Below are 18003 nucleotides of genomic sequence, written 5' to 3' on the forward strand. Positions count from 1 at the left end.
AATCCTGTTTATTTAGCAGTGATTTATTGACCCAACAAATTGTCAACTATGTAGCAAGAATTTCTTACACGAGACTGTGAGAGCTGAGTAAAGAATGGTTTTCTAATGTACTAATTCAGTGTAGTGAGGACAAGTCACAAGATGGCAAAATACTCTGAACCGTCACTATTCTGAGACTTCTTCTCAAAAATACTCCCTTTTTGGGGTGCCTGGGTGGCTCAGTGGGTTAAGCCTCTGCCTTCGGCTCAGGTCATGATCTCAGGGTCTTGGGATGGAGCCCTACATCGAGCTCTCTGCTTGGCGGGGAGCCTGCTTCCCTTCCCCTCTGCCTGCCTCTCTGCCTACTTGTGATCTCTGTCAAGTGAATAAATAAAATCTTAAAAAAAACAAAAAACACTCCCTTTTCATATGGCAGCATGCCGGTTCTGCAGCTTTAATTGTTTACAGCCTAAAGAGTCCCAGACTGAGAACTTGGAGTTGATTCCCATCCGATTCTGGCTGAGGGATGGTTGGGGAAAGTCTTCCAGAAACAAGGATCGAGCTAGGAAAAAGTCACAAGAAGATCTTGACCTTAACTTAGATCATGGAACATTATTTAAAGGCACAACTCTGGTCCATGAAGTCTATAAAGCCCGAAAACACAGATAGTATTATTTTATTTTTATTACAGACTGATTATGTTTTGGGTGACATGAAGTATCTTTACCTATGTTTCTAGTCTTTATAGATATACTGTTGGGGGTTTTACATGTTCTAGGCTTTTAGATTTAAAAAAAAATTGTAGGTGTAACTTACCCCAATGCCCCATTTTCTTATCGCCAGTTATTGGCCTGAGAATAGGCACCTGACCCAAGTGTGCAGGCTAATCCATCGTCTTTCTTTGGGAAGTTATGCATGGGCAGTGACAGAGAGTGCTGACTGTGTCTGCAGAAATCTCTGTGGAAGTCCTTCTCACTGGATAGAATGAGGCTAACACAGAGGGCTGTGGCAGAAAGGGACCCACAGGTGGATGGATGGCTTGATGGAGCTTCCTGGTGCTGGCGGAGTCCTTGGAAGAAGTTGGGAAAGAAGCCAGCTCTATTTTGTGAATTAGTTTTCTTCCTTCTTCCCTCTCCACCTCCTTCTGCCCTTCCTTCGTACCTTCCTTCCTGTTTACCTAGACCATTTTGAATTCGGTTTATTTAGTTGCAACGAAGCAAGTCCTGACTAGTTCAGCTGCTCCGACTTCAGAGTCAGCGGAGCTCTATTCCAGGTAGGTAGGCAGTGGTGATGGATTCTTCCTCAAGCTCAGGAAAATACTTCCCTCAGATCCGCATATATCCATAAACACGAGTTGTTTCCTGCTGTTATGGAAGAGGTTGCAGCTTAATGGATGTAGAGTTGGAGCAAGTTATTTTAACTTAAATGGTGGCATATCAGATGTCAACGGAGAAACATAGCTTGATCTCTTTAAGAATTTATGTATTTACCCAGTCAATAAATATTTGTTTAGTTTCAGTTTTGTAGCAAACTCTGCTAGGCCCTAGAAGACACCAGAAGACACCAGAAGACACTAGAAGACACTAGAAGGCATGAGAGACATGATTACTGCCTTCACAAACTTTATAGTATAAAGGAGATTATGGTCAATTGAAGAAATAATTATTAAAATGTTCTGAGAAGGGAGAGAGGCACGAGGAACTTTGGGATCACATGACCATGGGACCTTCCTTGCCTGATGGAGGCTATCTGGGAAGATTCCTCCATAAGGTGTGTAATCTGAGGCCTGACTGGTAAAACAAAAGTTACCTAGAAAGGGAGTGGGGACGGAAAGCGAAGAATAACCCAAGTAAAGTGAACCACATGCACTGTGGTCTGAGGGTCAGAGAGTGTAGGAATATGCCACATACTGAGAGAAGGACGGAAGCAATGGGTGCGATGGTGAGAGAAGATGGAGAATGATGCTAGCTCACGTTGTGCTTTGGAGTTTGTTTCTGAAGCACTTTAGACAAGGGAGCTTGCCCTGCTCTGAGGCGTGAGCAAGAGACAAGCCAAGATGGAAGAACCACCAAGGGGGCTTGTGGCTTATTTTCCGTCAGAGTCCCTGTGTGGGACTCATTCTTGCTTGCCCTCTATTTCCTCTCCTCCATAATCTCATCAGTTCAAGCGACACTTGTGTCCCTTCTCTTTGTGGTGCCGTTGTTCCAGTCCCGGTTGGCTGTCCAAGCCAAGCATGGGTTAGTCACAGACATCCAGGGGCAGGTCACTGAAGTGGCGGATAGACACCAGCCTGCACAGGACAAGGAGATAAGAAACTACTCCCCGGGAAGAGGTAAAGCTAGATTAAAGAAGGGACAGTGGTTGGGCTGTTGGGATTTCTGCAAGTGTTAAATAACATTTAAACAAAGTCAAGGAGTCAACATATGCATTTGCTGAGGCAAAGAACAAGACAGAATAAATAACACATTGAAACTTGAAAGAAGCCGTCATGAAGCAATTTTGAGCAAATGTGGCAGCTGAACCTAATTGTTTTACCCAACTAGGAAGGCTTAATGACTCAATGTGTTTGGTAACACTTCCTGCCACAAGTGGGTTCCTAAGCAGCTGGGGTGTGGTGTGCTCTGAATCTGTGAATTAATTAGTTATTGGAATTTTTATTGTATATTGTTTTCAAAGTGTTAAAAATACTCAATAAGTCACTTCTTAACAGGATGTGTTTTCCCCAGATTTCAATTCTGCTACATCCTAATTGAAATAAGCTCTCCTATGCATGGGTGATCGGTTCTAGCCAGAGAACACTTTTTATCACTGGACAAGTGATACATATCACTTATATCTCTACACTGGAGAATGGGCTCTGAGCTCTTCTCTTCTCTTCTCTTCTCTTCTCTTCTCTTCTTTGGGAGGGACTATATGTTAATCCATTTACTTCCTTCACCGACCAAATCCCACCAAGTAACTATCAAGTACCTGGCATATAGTGGGTTCTAAATAGAAGTTTGTTGAAGGAAGGAAGGAAGGAAGGAAGGAAAGAAGGAAGGAAAGAGTGAAGGAAGGAAGGAAGGAAGGAGAGAAGGAAGGAAGAAAGAAAGGAAGGAAGGAAGGAATTGAAAGCCCATACCATGGAAATGATAGTGTCTTTCCCCATCAGCCTTATTTCATCACTTCCTATTTATATAAACTTGTACTAATTATTTAATTTTTCTAAACTTTAGTCTTCTCATTTGTAAAATGTTGTACAAGGAGCAAGGTCAAAGCCAATAATTATTACCGTGCTTAGTTCAAAGATGTAGATATTAGGGCACCTGGGCAGCTCAGGGGCTTAAGCATCTGCCTTCGTCTCAGGTCATGATCCACGGTCCTAGGATGGAGCTCTGCCAGACTCCCTGCTCAGTGGGGATTCTGCTTTCCCTCTTCCTCTGCCCCTCCCCCTGCTCATGCTCACTCTCTCCTTCCCCTCAAAAAAAAAAAATAAATAAATAAACATTCCTAATCTACTTAATAGTCTTCTTTTAGAGGTAGAGGTTATTTCCTTAAAATCTTTAAAGTTCAAAAAGCATAAAGTTCTTGGGGACATATATCTCATTGTTTTCAACAACTATTTATTAAATCTCTTTCATAGATTAGGAACCTATCCTCACGTGCTCATCTTCTATAGTGGAAAAAAAAGCAACGTAAGTAAAGAAACAGGATTTTTGTGATGCGTATGTTGAAGGAAATGGACAAGAAGATATGATAGATGGTACCTGGGAGTCCCCATTGCACACAGAGATCCTGAGAGAGTGGCTTTTGAGGAGATGGGCGAGGTAGGCAGCAGACAGATTCGTGGACAATCAAAGTCACGGTAAGAAGTTGGGAATTTATTCCAAGTACATTGGAAAGCTCCAATGTACTTGGAGAGTGATACAATCTGATACAAAGCAGGAGAGTGATACAATCTGATTTACATTTTGAAAATGGACTGCAGTGTGAACAGTAAATTCAGGGTGGGCAGATAAAGAAGCAGGGAAATCAGTTAGGAGGCAATCACAATGGTTGATGTGAGAAAAGTTAGTGATTGAGATTAGGGTAGTGGCAGTGTTTATGGCCATGTCTATCTATCTATTCATCTATATCTATACATATATTTATTTATACATATATGATAGAATTGATGGAAATTGCTGATGTGGAGCATGCGGAAACAGAAAGCTCGAAGCTGTCAACTGGAATTTTATTGGACAAACAGAAAATGGAGTCATTTCTTTTTTTTAAAATAAAGATTTATTTATTAATTTGAGAGAGTGTGAGTGGGGCAGAGGGAGAGACTCCCAAGCAGACTCCATGCTCAACGTGGAGTCTGATATGGGGCTGGATCTCACAACCCTGAGATCACAACCTGAGCCAAAACCAAGAGTTGGATACCTAACCCACTGTGCCACCCAGGCACCCTGAAAATGAGGCCATTTCTGAGATGAAATATACCGGAAGAAACACAGGGGTTTTGTGTGTGTGTGTGTGTGTGTGTGTGTGTGTGTGTGTGTGTGTGTTGGGAAGGGAAGTGGGGACCATACTTTGACAAGAGTATTAAAAATCTGAGTAGATATGATTATTGATTATAATGAAAGATTCGTGTGCTAGTTGTGCATCTGTGTAATGTTTACAGTTATCACTGTAGATTCCTGAGCAATTTAACTTGATCCAGAATTAAAGACCTTATTTATTTATAAGATTTATTAATTTGTAAGCTATAAAAATGTATAAGATGGCTAACATCTTAACAGCTAAAGGGAAAACCAATCACCTTTTGTGACCTTTGTCTCATGAGAGTATTGCGCTTGATTTTCATTTTGGTAATTTCATTCCCAAACATGGGCATATAAAAGAAAAGGCACTTTTGATTTTTTTCTATGTATTTTATTACTGGAAAAATTAGGGGCTAAAGAGCAATAACTTCCCTTAGCTACTTGGGCCTAGTATAACATTTTATAAGCAAGTTATTGTATTATATTTTTTATTCAATATTTGGTATTTTTTTAAGATTTAATTTATTTATTTGATGGAGAGAGAGAGCACGAGGAGGGAGGAGAGAGAAAGGGAGAAGAAGGATCCCTGCTGTGCAGGGAGCCCAATGGGGGGCAGACACGTAACTGACTGAGCCACCCAGGCATCCAATGGTATCTTTTTTTTACATACTAGAGTATATCATTTTAATTTAAGTCTGATGAGCACCACATTTTATAGTTGTTAAAAGCACAGAAACAATAATCTTCTCATAGACAGGAGGAAAACATAGAAATTCAATTCATTCTCCTAGTAACATGCTGAGGCTTTAGACTTACAGCACATTTTCCTAAAGGAAAATCAGCTCAGATCCAAAAAATTAAATGAAGGGGTAACTCTAAAATATGTCTTTGCATTAACAATATTTCTCTTTGATCTGATGTCTCCCTGCTTTTGAATTTATCCTTCATGAATTCAGGTGGCTTATCTGTAAAATGTGGATAATAAAATGAGGTCATTGTGAGAATCAAGTGAAAAATGCAGAGGAAACACTTTGTGATCACTGAAATGTTTATAAATATGACGCTTTTTGTTTTTGTTATGCTACTGTGTGTCTTGCATAAGATAGATTCCTCAATTTGATTTAGGATTAATCGTCCATAAGGAAGGCAAATTTCCCACACTTTTCACACTAAGGTAGATGAAGTTTATAAAGTTTCTAAGACCTTTGAATAGAGATAGTACTGGATTTTCAGCTGCCTTCCTTCTGCTTTTTCTTCTCTTCTCTCTCTCTCTTTCTCTCTCTCTTTTAACGTAGACTCCATGTCCACAATGGAGCCCAATGCGGAGCTTGAACTCATAACCCTGAGCTCAAGACCTGAACTGAAATCAAGAGTCCAAGGCTTAACAGACTGAGCCACCCAGGCGCCCCTCTTCTTCTGTCTTCTTATTCTTCCCTCTTCCTCTTCCGCTACTCCTCTTCTTCCTCTGCCTTCGCTCTCTCTTCACTTTTTCTCTCTCTCCATCTCCACCCTGTACTCTCTACTCTTCACTTACACAAATCTGAGCTAAGTTCTCATCTGAAGTCTATTCTTTTGGCCACAGGATTCCCACTGAAAGAGACAATCCATGAAGTCACTCACGAGAAGGCAAACCTGGCCCCAGGACCTGGGCTTTGCCACCAACAGGACTCTGCTAGGCAGTGACCACTCCATGCCTCCAGGCCCCTCATCTTCTCCGTGGAATGATCTGCCCTCTCCCAAGCTCTGTATCCGAGGATGCAGGCCCCTGAAGTAAATCCTGCAACCACGTGGGGAGCAAATGAAGCCCCCTTCTTCAGTAACTTGGTCTGGTCCATATATGGGTTACTTTTCTTTTCTTTTCCTTTCCTTTCTTTTTTTTTTTTTTAAATAAAGATTTTATGGGGGCACCTGGATGGCTCAGTGGGTTAAAGCCTCTGCCTTCGGCTGGGGTCGTGATCCCAGAGTCCTGGGATCAAGTCCCGCATCGGACCCTGCTCAGCGGGGAGCCTGCTTTCCCCCCTCTCTCTCTGCCTACTTGTGATCTCTCTCTCTCTCTGTTGAGTAAATAAATAAAAATCTTTAAAAAATATTTTATGTATTTATTTGACAGAAAGACATAGTGAGAGCAGGAACACAAACAGGGAGTGGGGCAGAGGGAGAAGCAGGCTTCCCATTGAGCAGTGAGCCCAACGAGGGACTTGATTCCAGAACCCTAGGATCCTGACCTGCGCCGAAGGCAGAGGTTAATGACTGAGCCACCTAAGTACCCCATTACTTTCCAACAAAAGTGCCAATACAAGTGTTGTGTTCGGGGTATAGGAGAATCCTGATTTAACTTCAAAGACTATAATCAGTCAACACTGAGGTGTAGAACAGCAATAATTACATAATGGTACTATGTGAAAATCAGAGCTATTGGATATTTTTGAGCATCCACTTGATGAATGGGGATGTATAAATTTTTTGTATATATTTTTCTTTTTTGTATATACATTTGTATATGCATTTGTATAAAAATGTATATATTTTATACAAATAGACATTTGTATATACATTTGTATAAAAATGTGTGTATTTTTTCTTTTTTGCTAATAATGAATGACTGACCACACACCCACCTACAGCCATCTGACCTAAGCATCAGTGGAGCTGGGTTTGTTGTCAGGCACAAAGCTTTTCTGAAATTAAGGACGTAGTCCTGGTCACGAGTAAGAGGTTTGTTTTGCTCTCTGTGTACATGATTAGCCTCATTAGTTTTGACTTAATTAGCATCTTGGTCCATCCCTCTAGTAGCAGAGAGGCTTCCAAAGTGTTGGGTAGGAGATACTGTAACATAGATGTGTGGACACACAATATGTTTACATACGTTGATAATTCTGTACTCTTGTACCGAACTGAGCAGCTTTCACAAACTAAGAGACCGTCTTACCCCGATGTCTTGTAAGTTGTATGAAACAAAGAGGTGAACAGCTTTCTTTTTTTGGACACTTGAAATTTAAAAGAGTACAAGAAATATTATGGATTGAAAAGTGACACAATAGATAAGGCATGGTTGTTGCTTATAATGGAAGATTCCAGTACATGTCTGCACATCTCTGTAATACTCAACATTCCTGAGCACCATCACGTTGTTAGCATCCTCCGTTGTAAAGTTATCCTGCATTGTTTGTACTGGTCAGCTTCCAGCCACGGAAGGGAAAACCAGTCATTCTTTGGAAGTGGAAATTGGCAATCGGATTTTCATTTCAGCAGTTTGGTTTCCAAAGGTAAGAAGATAAGAGAAAAACCCACTTTTCTCTCCCAAATATTGTACTTGCAGTGTGGTAGAATCAAAATTATAATATGGACAATAAAAATGGGGAGAGAAATAGAAACTACAGGAATAAGTACACAGATCAAATGTGAAAATTGGCAAATGACTTAACGTTAAATGCAAGCGACTTGGTAATTGTGGTTGCTGAGTGAAAAGAAGGCTGTGGTGCTTGGGTCACATTGAGGAAGGGCTCCTGGAGGAAAAGGCAGGAATCCAGGAGCTTATTGAGTAAGAGGAACATTGCAAACATGGGGAGAGGTCTGAACGCCATAGTTAGGAAGGTGCTAGCAGATTTACTAATTCCTTCATTCACATGGGAACATACTGACCATGACTGTGGCTCTGCTGTGGGAGGCAAGGGAGACAAACACATAAGGAAGGTGGGCTCTATCTCTGACAGGGAGGAAATGGGTATGGGACTCTGGATCTTGGGAGCAGGGAGGTGCTAAGTGAAGCCATGAGCATGGATATAAGACCACTCTTTAGCATGTGAAGAGGGAGAAGAACACCAAGCTGAAGGCAAGTCCCTGCGGAAGCCTAGGAAAGGTCAATGAATGTTGAGTCTTATTAGATGCATAGAACCTACGGAGTAGAAGTGGAGTGAAGGAGTGAATGAGATGTGACAGAGTTGAGGTGTTTGGGTGCCAGCTGGGGAAAGTGAACTCAAGTGAAAATTTCAGGGTTTTGTTTTTTTTTTTTTTTTTTTTTTTTTAGAAGAGGATAGGAGAGAATGGTGCAAAGGGGAAATGCAAGGAGGGAAAGAGGACCTGGATGAATAGGAGAGGGGGATTGCCTGGTGGAGGAGTGCAGGACGGGAATAGGGTTAGGGGATAGGGATGGCCTTGGGAGGAAGACAGCATAGGAGGTAAGGATGGGGTGGATATAAATATGATTGTTATAATTTGGGGAATGGGGATGCAGGAATTTAAAGTAATGCGTTGGGAGATAAAATGTAGCGAAAGAAATAGCAGGAGATACAAGAAGTAAGATTTCTCAGGGCTCTCCTGTAAAATTTTCTGAAGAAGGTGTTAACCTTAAAAATAAAACTGCTAGTTGTTTCACCAGCGAAAGACTGGTGTATTCAGGAATAGCAAAGGACTTGAATCCAGGAGAGGCAAGCTAGGGCAAAGCTATAGGTGAGTCTGGAGAACTAAAGAGAGGAAAGCATTTTCATAGAGAGGAGAGGGGAGGTGTTGGGAGAGACTGTTACAAACTGAAAGTTCATTGGAGTAAACTGGGAGCTGGAAGCATAATGGCTTTTCGTGCCTAAGTTGTAACTGTCTCTCATTGGCTGGGCTGTTGCCAGGAAGGAGGAAATCTGCCTTCCTTCTGCTGGGAGAGTAAGGTAGTATCTTGGGGCAAGGTCTGTCTCCTCCTGTTGGATCTGTTAACAGCCTAGGCGCAGTAGGGCTGAGAGCTCCCTCTGCTGGCCTCCTGACTCCATTCTAAGCAAGGTTTCCTTTTATTAAATTTTAACAAGGGGGAGCACAGCTTTGGTTTTGAGCCACTGAGTGATGGACATAACAGAATGGTAGATAGTGTCATCAAGGTGAATGATGAAGAAGGAGGGTTTTAGCAGAAAGATTTAAAACTCGGACTAACCAGTGATAGAGAAGAGTCATCTCCAGGGGAGGACATTGCCATAGTCTGGACAAAGAAATAACCAGTGAGTGTTTGGATCACAGCATTAAATATGAAGATAAATCACAAGGAGTAATTTTAGAAGATCAGAATGCAAGATCTGTCAGCTATCTGATACAGTCGTCACTAGCCACAAGTGGCTACTGAGCATTTTAAATATGGCTAGTCTGAATTGCTCTGGTGGGCTGTGATGTAAATCACACAACTGATTTGGAAGACATAGTACGGGAAAATATTTCATCAATAGATTCTAAATTGATTGCAAAATGAGATAATAATATTTGGAGTATATGTTGGGTTAAACAAAGTGTATTATTAAAATTAATTTCACCTGTTCCTTTTTCCTTTTAAAAACATGGCTACTAAAAAATTAAAAATTACACATGTGGTTCATATTACATGTTTTTGGACAGTGTGCTGTGAAGTTGGTAATACTGGGGTGACCTCTAGGTTATGGTGAAATTGGTATAAGGTGGAATCGTAGAAAAACATTGATAAACCCTTTGGACCACCTTCAATTTGAGTCGGCAATTAGCTATTTAGGTGGTGATCGTTGTAGATGGAGGACTATCAGCGCTGTTTTAAGTAGCCCATTGAGAATGCATTTGGTTTGACCTCTCTGCTATGGTACACGTCTCCCTTCCTACCCAATACAACTGGAACATTTAGTGGGTTGGTTAATGGGAAAAAAATCAGTTAAAAAGAAAAACATAAAAAATGAAGCATACAAGCACAATTTAAATAGTCTGTTTAAATTTAAAATATAAGCATATGCTCATCCATTGGTTGGTTCTTGGTTGTTTTAGGAACAAAGTCTTAACACGATAATGCTTTTTCTACCGTTTTGGTGGTAACAGTGTCAGGTTCTTTATGGTAAAGTGACAGGTTTGGGAACCAATCTAAGAGCAGAAATTTTAGAGATTTTTGTAAGTTTTCTTCAGCTGTTCACTGTTTCCTCATCTGTGCCTAATTCCACTTTGGAAACTCAAGTACATCCAAGGCTTTCAACTTTTTTCTACTCTTGTGTTTATCTGATTGCCTCTTTAATCAAGGACACAATCACACAATCACACATGGAAATGGCATGAACATTGTGGTGGCACAGCTGACTGACCTTGATATGCATGCGAGCCAGTGGTAAGAGAACTGTGAGGAATGAGTAGCAAGGGAAGGAGAGGTGAGACCAACTCCAGCCCTGGACGGGGACATGGGCATCCCCCAGGGCATGTCAGTTGTGAACAGAGAGATGGTTGAGTGGAGGCAGGCTGAGAGAATTTCCTCAGTACTAACAAAGAAAGTCAGACATTAGTGTTTGGAGTTCAGAAGGTTGGAGGAGGGATTCTGAAGCAGGCATGCCAGGATGGGATGCTGCACTGGCCAGTAAGAGGGTACCATGTTGGCAGTTTGTCCCAGTGAGGAGGGCATCGGATCAGAAGGCTTCTATTTATGGAGCAGTTTTCCTGTGCCCACCCCCTTGCTTGTCTTATTTCATGGAATGCTCATCGTGTCAGGTGAAGTCATTGAGAAGTTTTCCAAAACAAGTGGTCTGAATTAGAACACTGTTCTGTCAAGTTTCAAAAGCAGTCTCCAGGGACGCCTGGGTGGCTCAGTTGGTTGGGCCGCTGCCTTCGGCTCAGGTCATGATCCCAGCGTCCTGGAATCGAGTCCCACATCGGGCTCCTTGCTCAGCGGGAGCCTGCTTCTCCATCTGCCTCTGCCTGCCACTCTGTCTACCTGTGCTCACTCTGACAAATAAATAAATAAAATCTTTAAAAAAAAAAAAAAAGCAGTCTCCAGAATGAGGGTTCCTCCATTCATACTGTGCATCAGAATTACCGTGAGAGGGTGGGGTGGGGTGGGGTGAGGAAAGCTTATTCAAATGAAGATTTTCAAGCCCTGTCCCCAGAAAATTGGATCCAATTGGTCTGGAATGTGACCATGCTTACCACGTGATTCTGATATAGAAGGTTCATGAAAACTGAGTAACATTACGATATTGCCGGGATCAAAGGACGTGCCTCTAAGCCTGTTCATGTAGTTGATGGCAGGTCTCAGTAGTTCACAGGCTGATGGCCTGAGGAGGTCAGTCCGTCTCAGGCTGTTTGACAGAGGCCTCCCCGTCAGGTCCTTGCTATGTTGGCTCCTTTACAATGTGACCCAGAATAAATGGCAGGAGAAGCGGGTGGGAGGGGGGAGAGAAAGATGGAAGCTGAAGTCTTTGTATAACCTAATTTGGGTAGATACATCGCTTCTGCTGTATTTTGTTCATTAGAAGTGAGTCCCTAAGTTCTTTCTACAGTCATGTGGTAGGGAATTCAGCTCCACCTACCGAAAGGGAGGAGTATAAAGAATTTGCACACACCACCACACCGTAATAAAAGGTGTGCTAATTCTTGTCTCTTCTCAGCACCCATGCTCGTGATGTCACATCGATAATTTGAAATCAGCGTGGTGGGAATATTTACACTGTGGAAGTCCGCAAACACTCTAAACCGGGTCCTCCACCCCCGCTCCCAGCCCTAGTGGTAAACATTAACCAGCACACTGCTGGATGGATATAGAGCAATGTGCTCACAGACCTGATGTGCAGTAGATGAGTTTTAGATGAGGCTTTGGAATGGACAATAAAAGGTTCGGAATATAGGACGTGATAGTTTCTGAATTTGAAAAGAGTAGAAATGATGCAGGAAATGGAAGCTTGGGGAGCTTAACTATGCCCATACAGATGTCCAAAAGTGACATGAAAAAATTCTCTCTCTCTCTCTCTCTCTCTCGCAAATACACAATTTTAAATGTAGGTTCATACTAGATTGAACTCTGGGGACACAAAGTCAAACACATTAGAGACTTAGCATGCAGGATTTTCTATCTAGCCGTCAGGATGAGTATGTGACCTTTTATATAATTGCCTATGAAACCACAACAAGTAATATACACTCCAGTGGGGATGACCTACACCTAAAATAACCCAGAAGTTCAAAGACCAAGCTTTCATTCCTTTAAACCGATTCCTTGGTGTAAGTGCTATGCCCCCAAATAAGCAAGGAGCTCTATCATCTATTAGATGTGCAGGAATTTTTTTTTTCTAAAGCAAAACCTTTCAGAATCATAGCATTTTATTTTACTTTATTTTAAAGATTTCACCCATTTGAGAGAGAGAGAGAGAGTGAGAGAGAGCATGAGTGGGGAGGAGGGGCAGAGGGAGAGGCAGATTCTTCGCTGAGCAGGGAGCTCCACACAGAGCTCAATCCCAGGACCCCAAGGTCACGACCTGAGCCAAAGGCAGACACTCAACACACTGAGTCACCCAGGCGCCCAGGAACCATAGCACTTTAGATCTGAAAATGACCTTAGAAAACATGTAGGACAGTATTTCTTGAACTGTGTTTGTCAGTCAAACATCAAAATCAGAAATACCTGGCGTTGTTGTTAAAACCTAGAAGTTCATTAATATGTGTGACACATCTCAGAACTCCTACATTGACGGAATCTTGGGAATCTGCATGTTTTGCAAACTCTCTACATGATTCTGCTGCACTCAAGTGAGTAATCCAGTCAAAGCCTTCTGTTTTATATGTAAAGGAAACAAACTTCTAAGATGCAAAGAGATTCCCCCTTAAGTGAGTCTACATAGCTATTAAGGTTCCATCCACTTAAAAAAAAAGGAAAAGCGACCCATAAAATTGAATTTGGGAAAAAATAGAAAGCACGCCCTTTGTTAAAGAGATAGCTGAAGAGCAACACAGGACTTCAATGGACATGTTCATGTGTGTAGTTACTAGTCCATATGCCCCACCTAGCCACAAATTAGTGTGGTTACTTTAAATTGCTAACATGAAAATCTCAAGGCTCCACTTCTGAAGTTATTGGTTTTAGCTACTCTGTTTTCTTTTTCTAGTTTCCAAGGTTGCTCTTTCGGGCCTGATTTTAGAAATGTAATTATAACTCTGGTTTTATAGTTCTGGACTATGTAATCAAACACAGACTGGTCATAGTGGAAAACAGACAATTCTTAGCCTTGCTACATTGACAAGGAATGACAAGTGGCGGGATTCAAATTTGAGTGGCATGTCTTCTTAGTGGCAGCGCCCCCCCACCCCGCCCCACCTCTGCCACCGCCCACAGCGAAAATCCAAAAATGATGCTGTAGGAAATGTAGACAGAGGGGTGTGGAACCAGTTTTTCCAGAAACATTTTTCTTTTGATCCAATAAAATCATTTAAATGTCCTTTTCCAGGAGAAAGCATTCAGTTGCATGCATTGCTAGACAGGTGGAGAAAGAGCAAGTTAAGATAGGAAAAAAGGTCTAACATGAAAAATTACCCTCACAGTGTCCGGGGGATTATTTATCTATTTATATATTTGCACTATTCTTAAATCCAAATGGCAACCTTTTCAGAATAACATCTGTTTCAGGAATATATATTCCTGGAATATATATCTTGTCTAAAGGCTGGGCATTTAAAGCTGATTATATATTTTTACAATAACTTTGGGAGTGTTATGAGCCATTATCTCTCATGATCAGAGTTTTCTTTCTAGAACAGAACGTAATCTTTTTATTTTTAAATTTTTCTTGGAAAAGGTTCTCCAGCCCCAATCAAGCATTCAGATGACTGCAGTCCTGGCCAACATCCTGGTTACGATCTAGTAAGAAATCTAAGCCAGAACTACCCAGATAAACTTCTCCTGAAACACTTAATCTTAATTCAAACTAAGTCCTCTGTCTGGTGCACACTCAGTGTTGTATTTTGTTTTTTCCGAGAGTTGCTACAGAATGGGGTCTGCACAGGCGCTGCCAAATGACGGCCTAATCGCTTTTTGCTTTGTTTTTTGTTTGTTTGTTTGTTTGTTTTCCCTGAAAGAATCCAGGAACGGGCATTTAATACAATTAAAGACAGAATCTGCAAAATTATAGAATGCATTTTTATTCTCTTAAACCTCCAAATCAAAGTGCACAGTGTTCTGTTTTCCAGCCAGACCTTGCGATAAATGCAAACCCAACTTTTGGGTTTCTGTTTGGACTATCAATACAGTCATTAAAGAGACATCATAGGGAAAGGGCAAGTGGCTGCCAATACTTCCTTTTTTTTTTTTTCTGGAATATTCTCTAATTATTGTGTATCAAGATGGAAACCGTGGTTGGCTGAGAACAGATGTTACTTTAAAAGCCTCCCCCAGCTATCCACGAATATTTTTCCACACGCAGTGTCACGGGTCCCTCAATGACAACAACGTTCTCCGACGCAGCAGTCCTTAGTTGTCACTTCACCTGCGTCGCCCCCGGCGCCATTTGGCTTTTGACGTGGTTCCGAGCCAAGCACGCAAGCCGCCCTCCCGGATCCCTCCCGAATCCCGCGCGCGCGCGCGCCGGCCCCCTCCTCGCTGTGGTTTGTCCTGCAGCTCCCCTGGGCTGGCCGGCCAGTCTTGCGGCCCGGCGCGCCACCGCTTAGCCGCTATCCTCCGGGTGGCCCCCGCGCGCGGCGCTCAGTCGGCCCGGGAGAGGTGAGGCGAGCGGAGGCTCCTGCGGCATTCGGCGCCCCCCGCCGCGCCGGCCCGCCAGAGTCCCGGAGCCCAGACAAAAGAAGCCGCGGGCGCAGGAAGGCACGAGCAGCGGCGGCGCAGGGCGATGGCCGCGCAAGGAGGCCGGGCGCTGCTGGCGCTGTGCGGGGCACTGGTCGCCTGCGGGTGGCTGCTGGGCGCCGGAGCCCAGGAGCCCGGGGCGCCCGCGGCGGGCATGAGGCGGCGTCGGCGGCTGCAGCAGGAGGACGGCATCTCCTTCGAGTACCACCGTTACCCCGAGCTGCGCGAGGCGCTGGTGTCCGTGTGGCTGCAGTGCACCGCCATCAGCAGGATCTACACGGTGGGGCGCAGCTTCGAGGGCCGGGAGCTCCTGGTCATCGAGCTGTCCGACAACCCCGGTGTCCATGAGCCTGGTAAGGGCGCTGCACCCCGCCATCTCTCGGGGCGTCTCGGAGGGCCGCAGAGGCTTGGACGGGTGGCGGTGGGGAGCGGGAGGAAAAAAGGGGGGCCCACGGGTGCCTCATGGGAAAGGGCGCCTGGGGTGGAAGGCGGCAAGTGGAGGGAGGGATGCAGACGTTATGAACCTGACCTAGAGCGTTGTGGGTTGCTGGGTTCCCCATCTCTGCGGTCCTTCCTGCACCTCCCCCTTCCCCCAGCCCTTAGTTCACCCCTCCGTGAGCATGGGCCGGGAAAGCCGGAGGGCTGGAGGTAGGAGCGCGGAGCACGCAGATCCGCACGCCAGCAAAAACCGGGCGGTCACTCTCACTTTGCCGTATCAAAGACCGGAGAATGATTCAGAGTCCTCCGAGAGGAGGTCGACCTTCCTTGCAGACGAGAGCAGAAAGATAGCGTGCAGAAATCAAGTACTTAGAGGAAACGAGGAAAAGTCCTTCTTCATTTGTTTCCTCTTTTCCAGAGGACAAGCTTATTGGGTCCTGCAGCTCTGCTTACCCATCCCTACCTGTATGTGCGTATTAGGGAGGCGCGCTGCTGTGGGGGTTCCAGGAGAGAGAGATACTGGCATCACTGGGTGGTGGTGTGTGCAGACACACAGGGCTTCCTTCCACGGTGAACAAGTGGCCTCTGACAGGTATTGCTGTTCTGAAACTGCATACGGCCTAAGGAAAAAAGGAATATCCCATTTTCTCTGCTTTAGCCGGTTGAGATGAGTAGTTTGTGACCAGGTTTTTATTTCAACTTATGTTCCCCTATAGCCATCTTAATGCATTTTCCTTCTGCATATGTAGGCACGTTTTATTTATGTTAAATGTGATTAATTTGGTATTAATAAATGGATTTAAATAATGTTCTTGGGGCTTTTTTTCATTACGCTTCTGTTCTTTGGAAATGATGTAACTCTTGAAATGATATAAGTCCTGGTCTTCTGATAGCAAAGGTAATGTTAAAATAATCTGGACTAATAACATTAGCATAGAATGCTTGATTTTTTTTTTTTTTTAAATGACAGAGAAAACTAGAAAATAGGCAAAAAATTCTCAGGGTAGGGCCAGAATAGTTTTATAATGATATTTAGGAATCAAACTGAAAAGTATTAAAATAAGTGATTAATAGAGACACTTTGGTCTTCAAATGCTGAGTGTATGGGTTGATCAATAATGGATCTTCAAACAGGAAGCTTTTCTTACCTTCAACTAATATGGGGGAAAGGGTATAATCTTGCTGTCAAAACCCTAAAATGAGATCTAGAAAACACTTTATGTAGTGAGGGTCCTAGCAGGACTCAGCATGTAGACTTAAAAAGTTTGAAGATTAGTTTCATACTGTTCTCTGAAGATAAAGAACAATTATAAATGTGATGACTCCATTTCATGTATTTCAAATACCCAAAAACCATGACATCCTAGGCACAGGTAAAGTTAATCTAAGTATTCGTGATTCTCCTATTGCCTGCTTGCCTAGAACCTTTTGTTATTCTACTATGAGAGATTGTTCCTCAGAATGTGTTACACTGTTTCTTTAAGATTATATGAAAGCTAATGTTAACTTTTTTGTTGTTTTGTTTCAAGTTAAATGCAATTCTAAAGTGATATTACTGTTAGGATGCAATATGCTTTTGAAGATGAAAACAATAGTTCTTTTACTTCAATACTTGGAATGTATAGTCTTTTAAGATTTGCAGGTTTCTTTTTTAGATTACAAACTCTATGAGGGGGGACTGACTGTGCCTCCAGCACCTGGCCTGAATCAGGCACTCAATACGCACTCAATACGCGTAATGGAAAAAATGAAATTGGTCACTAATTGAATAAAACACTATTTTAAAACAAAATGTTTTAATCCTTATAAAGACAATCCCCCCCCCGATTTGATTCATCTTGCAAAAGTGAACTCAAATGTTTTACATTATGTGCTTTATAGTTCTTGTTAAATGAAAGGAACTTTAAGTTCATGGTTACTTAACAAAATACAAGTGTCTATCCATTGTATTTTTATTATTTATTATTATTTTTAAGTAGGCTCCATGCCTAATTTGGGGCTTGAACTTATGATTTCAAGATCAAGAGTTGCATGCTCCACTGACTGAGCCAGCCAGGCACACCTAACCATTGTATTTTTATTTTTTTTTTAAGTGTTTTTTTTTTTTTAAATTTATTTGAGAGAGAGAGAGAATGAGAGAAAGCATGAGCAGAGGGGCAGAGGAAGAGGGAGAAGCAGACTTCCCGATGAGCAGGGAGAACTATGTGGGTCTTGATCCCAGGACCCCAAGATCATGACCTGAGCTGAAGGCAGACACTATTGAGCCAGCAACATGCCCCTATCCATTGTATCTTTTTAAAGTTTTTTTTTTTTTTTAAAGATTTTATTTATTTATTTGACAGGGACAGATCACAAGTAGGCAGAGAGGCAGGCAGAGAGAGAGAGAGAGAGGGAAGCAGGCTCCCTGCTGAGCAGAGAGCCCGATGCGGGACTCGATCCCAGGACCCTGAGATCATGACCTGAGCCGAAGGCAGCGGCTTAACCCACTGAGCCACCCAGTTGCCCCCCATTGTATCTTTTAAAAAAAAAGATTTTATTTATTTA

General features: G+C 42.8%; 1 protein-coding gene across 1 annotated transcript in view; it reads left to right on the forward strand.

The window, feature by feature from the left end:
- The first annotated feature begins 15067 nt into the window (after positions 1–15067).
- The window catches only part of LOC111154849 (carboxypeptidase E), a 108365-nt gene continuing 105429 nt past the window's right edge, over positions 15068–18003 (forward strand). Inside the window, exon 1 of the mRNA XM_022514786.1 lies at positions 15068–15374. Within this exon, the coding sequence (XP_022370494.1) occupies positions 15068–15374 (307 nt within the window). The remainder of the gene's footprint in view (positions 15375–18003) is intronic.

Source organism: Enhydra lutris, unplaced genomic scaffold (genome assembly GCF_002288905.1).
Source record: "Enhydra lutris kenyoni isolate GAN:26980312 unplaced genomic scaffold, ASM228890v2 scaffoldscaffold3, whole genome shotgun sequence".
NCBI lineage: Eukaryota > Metazoa > Chordata > Mammalia > Carnivora > Mustelidae > Enhydra > Enhydra lutris.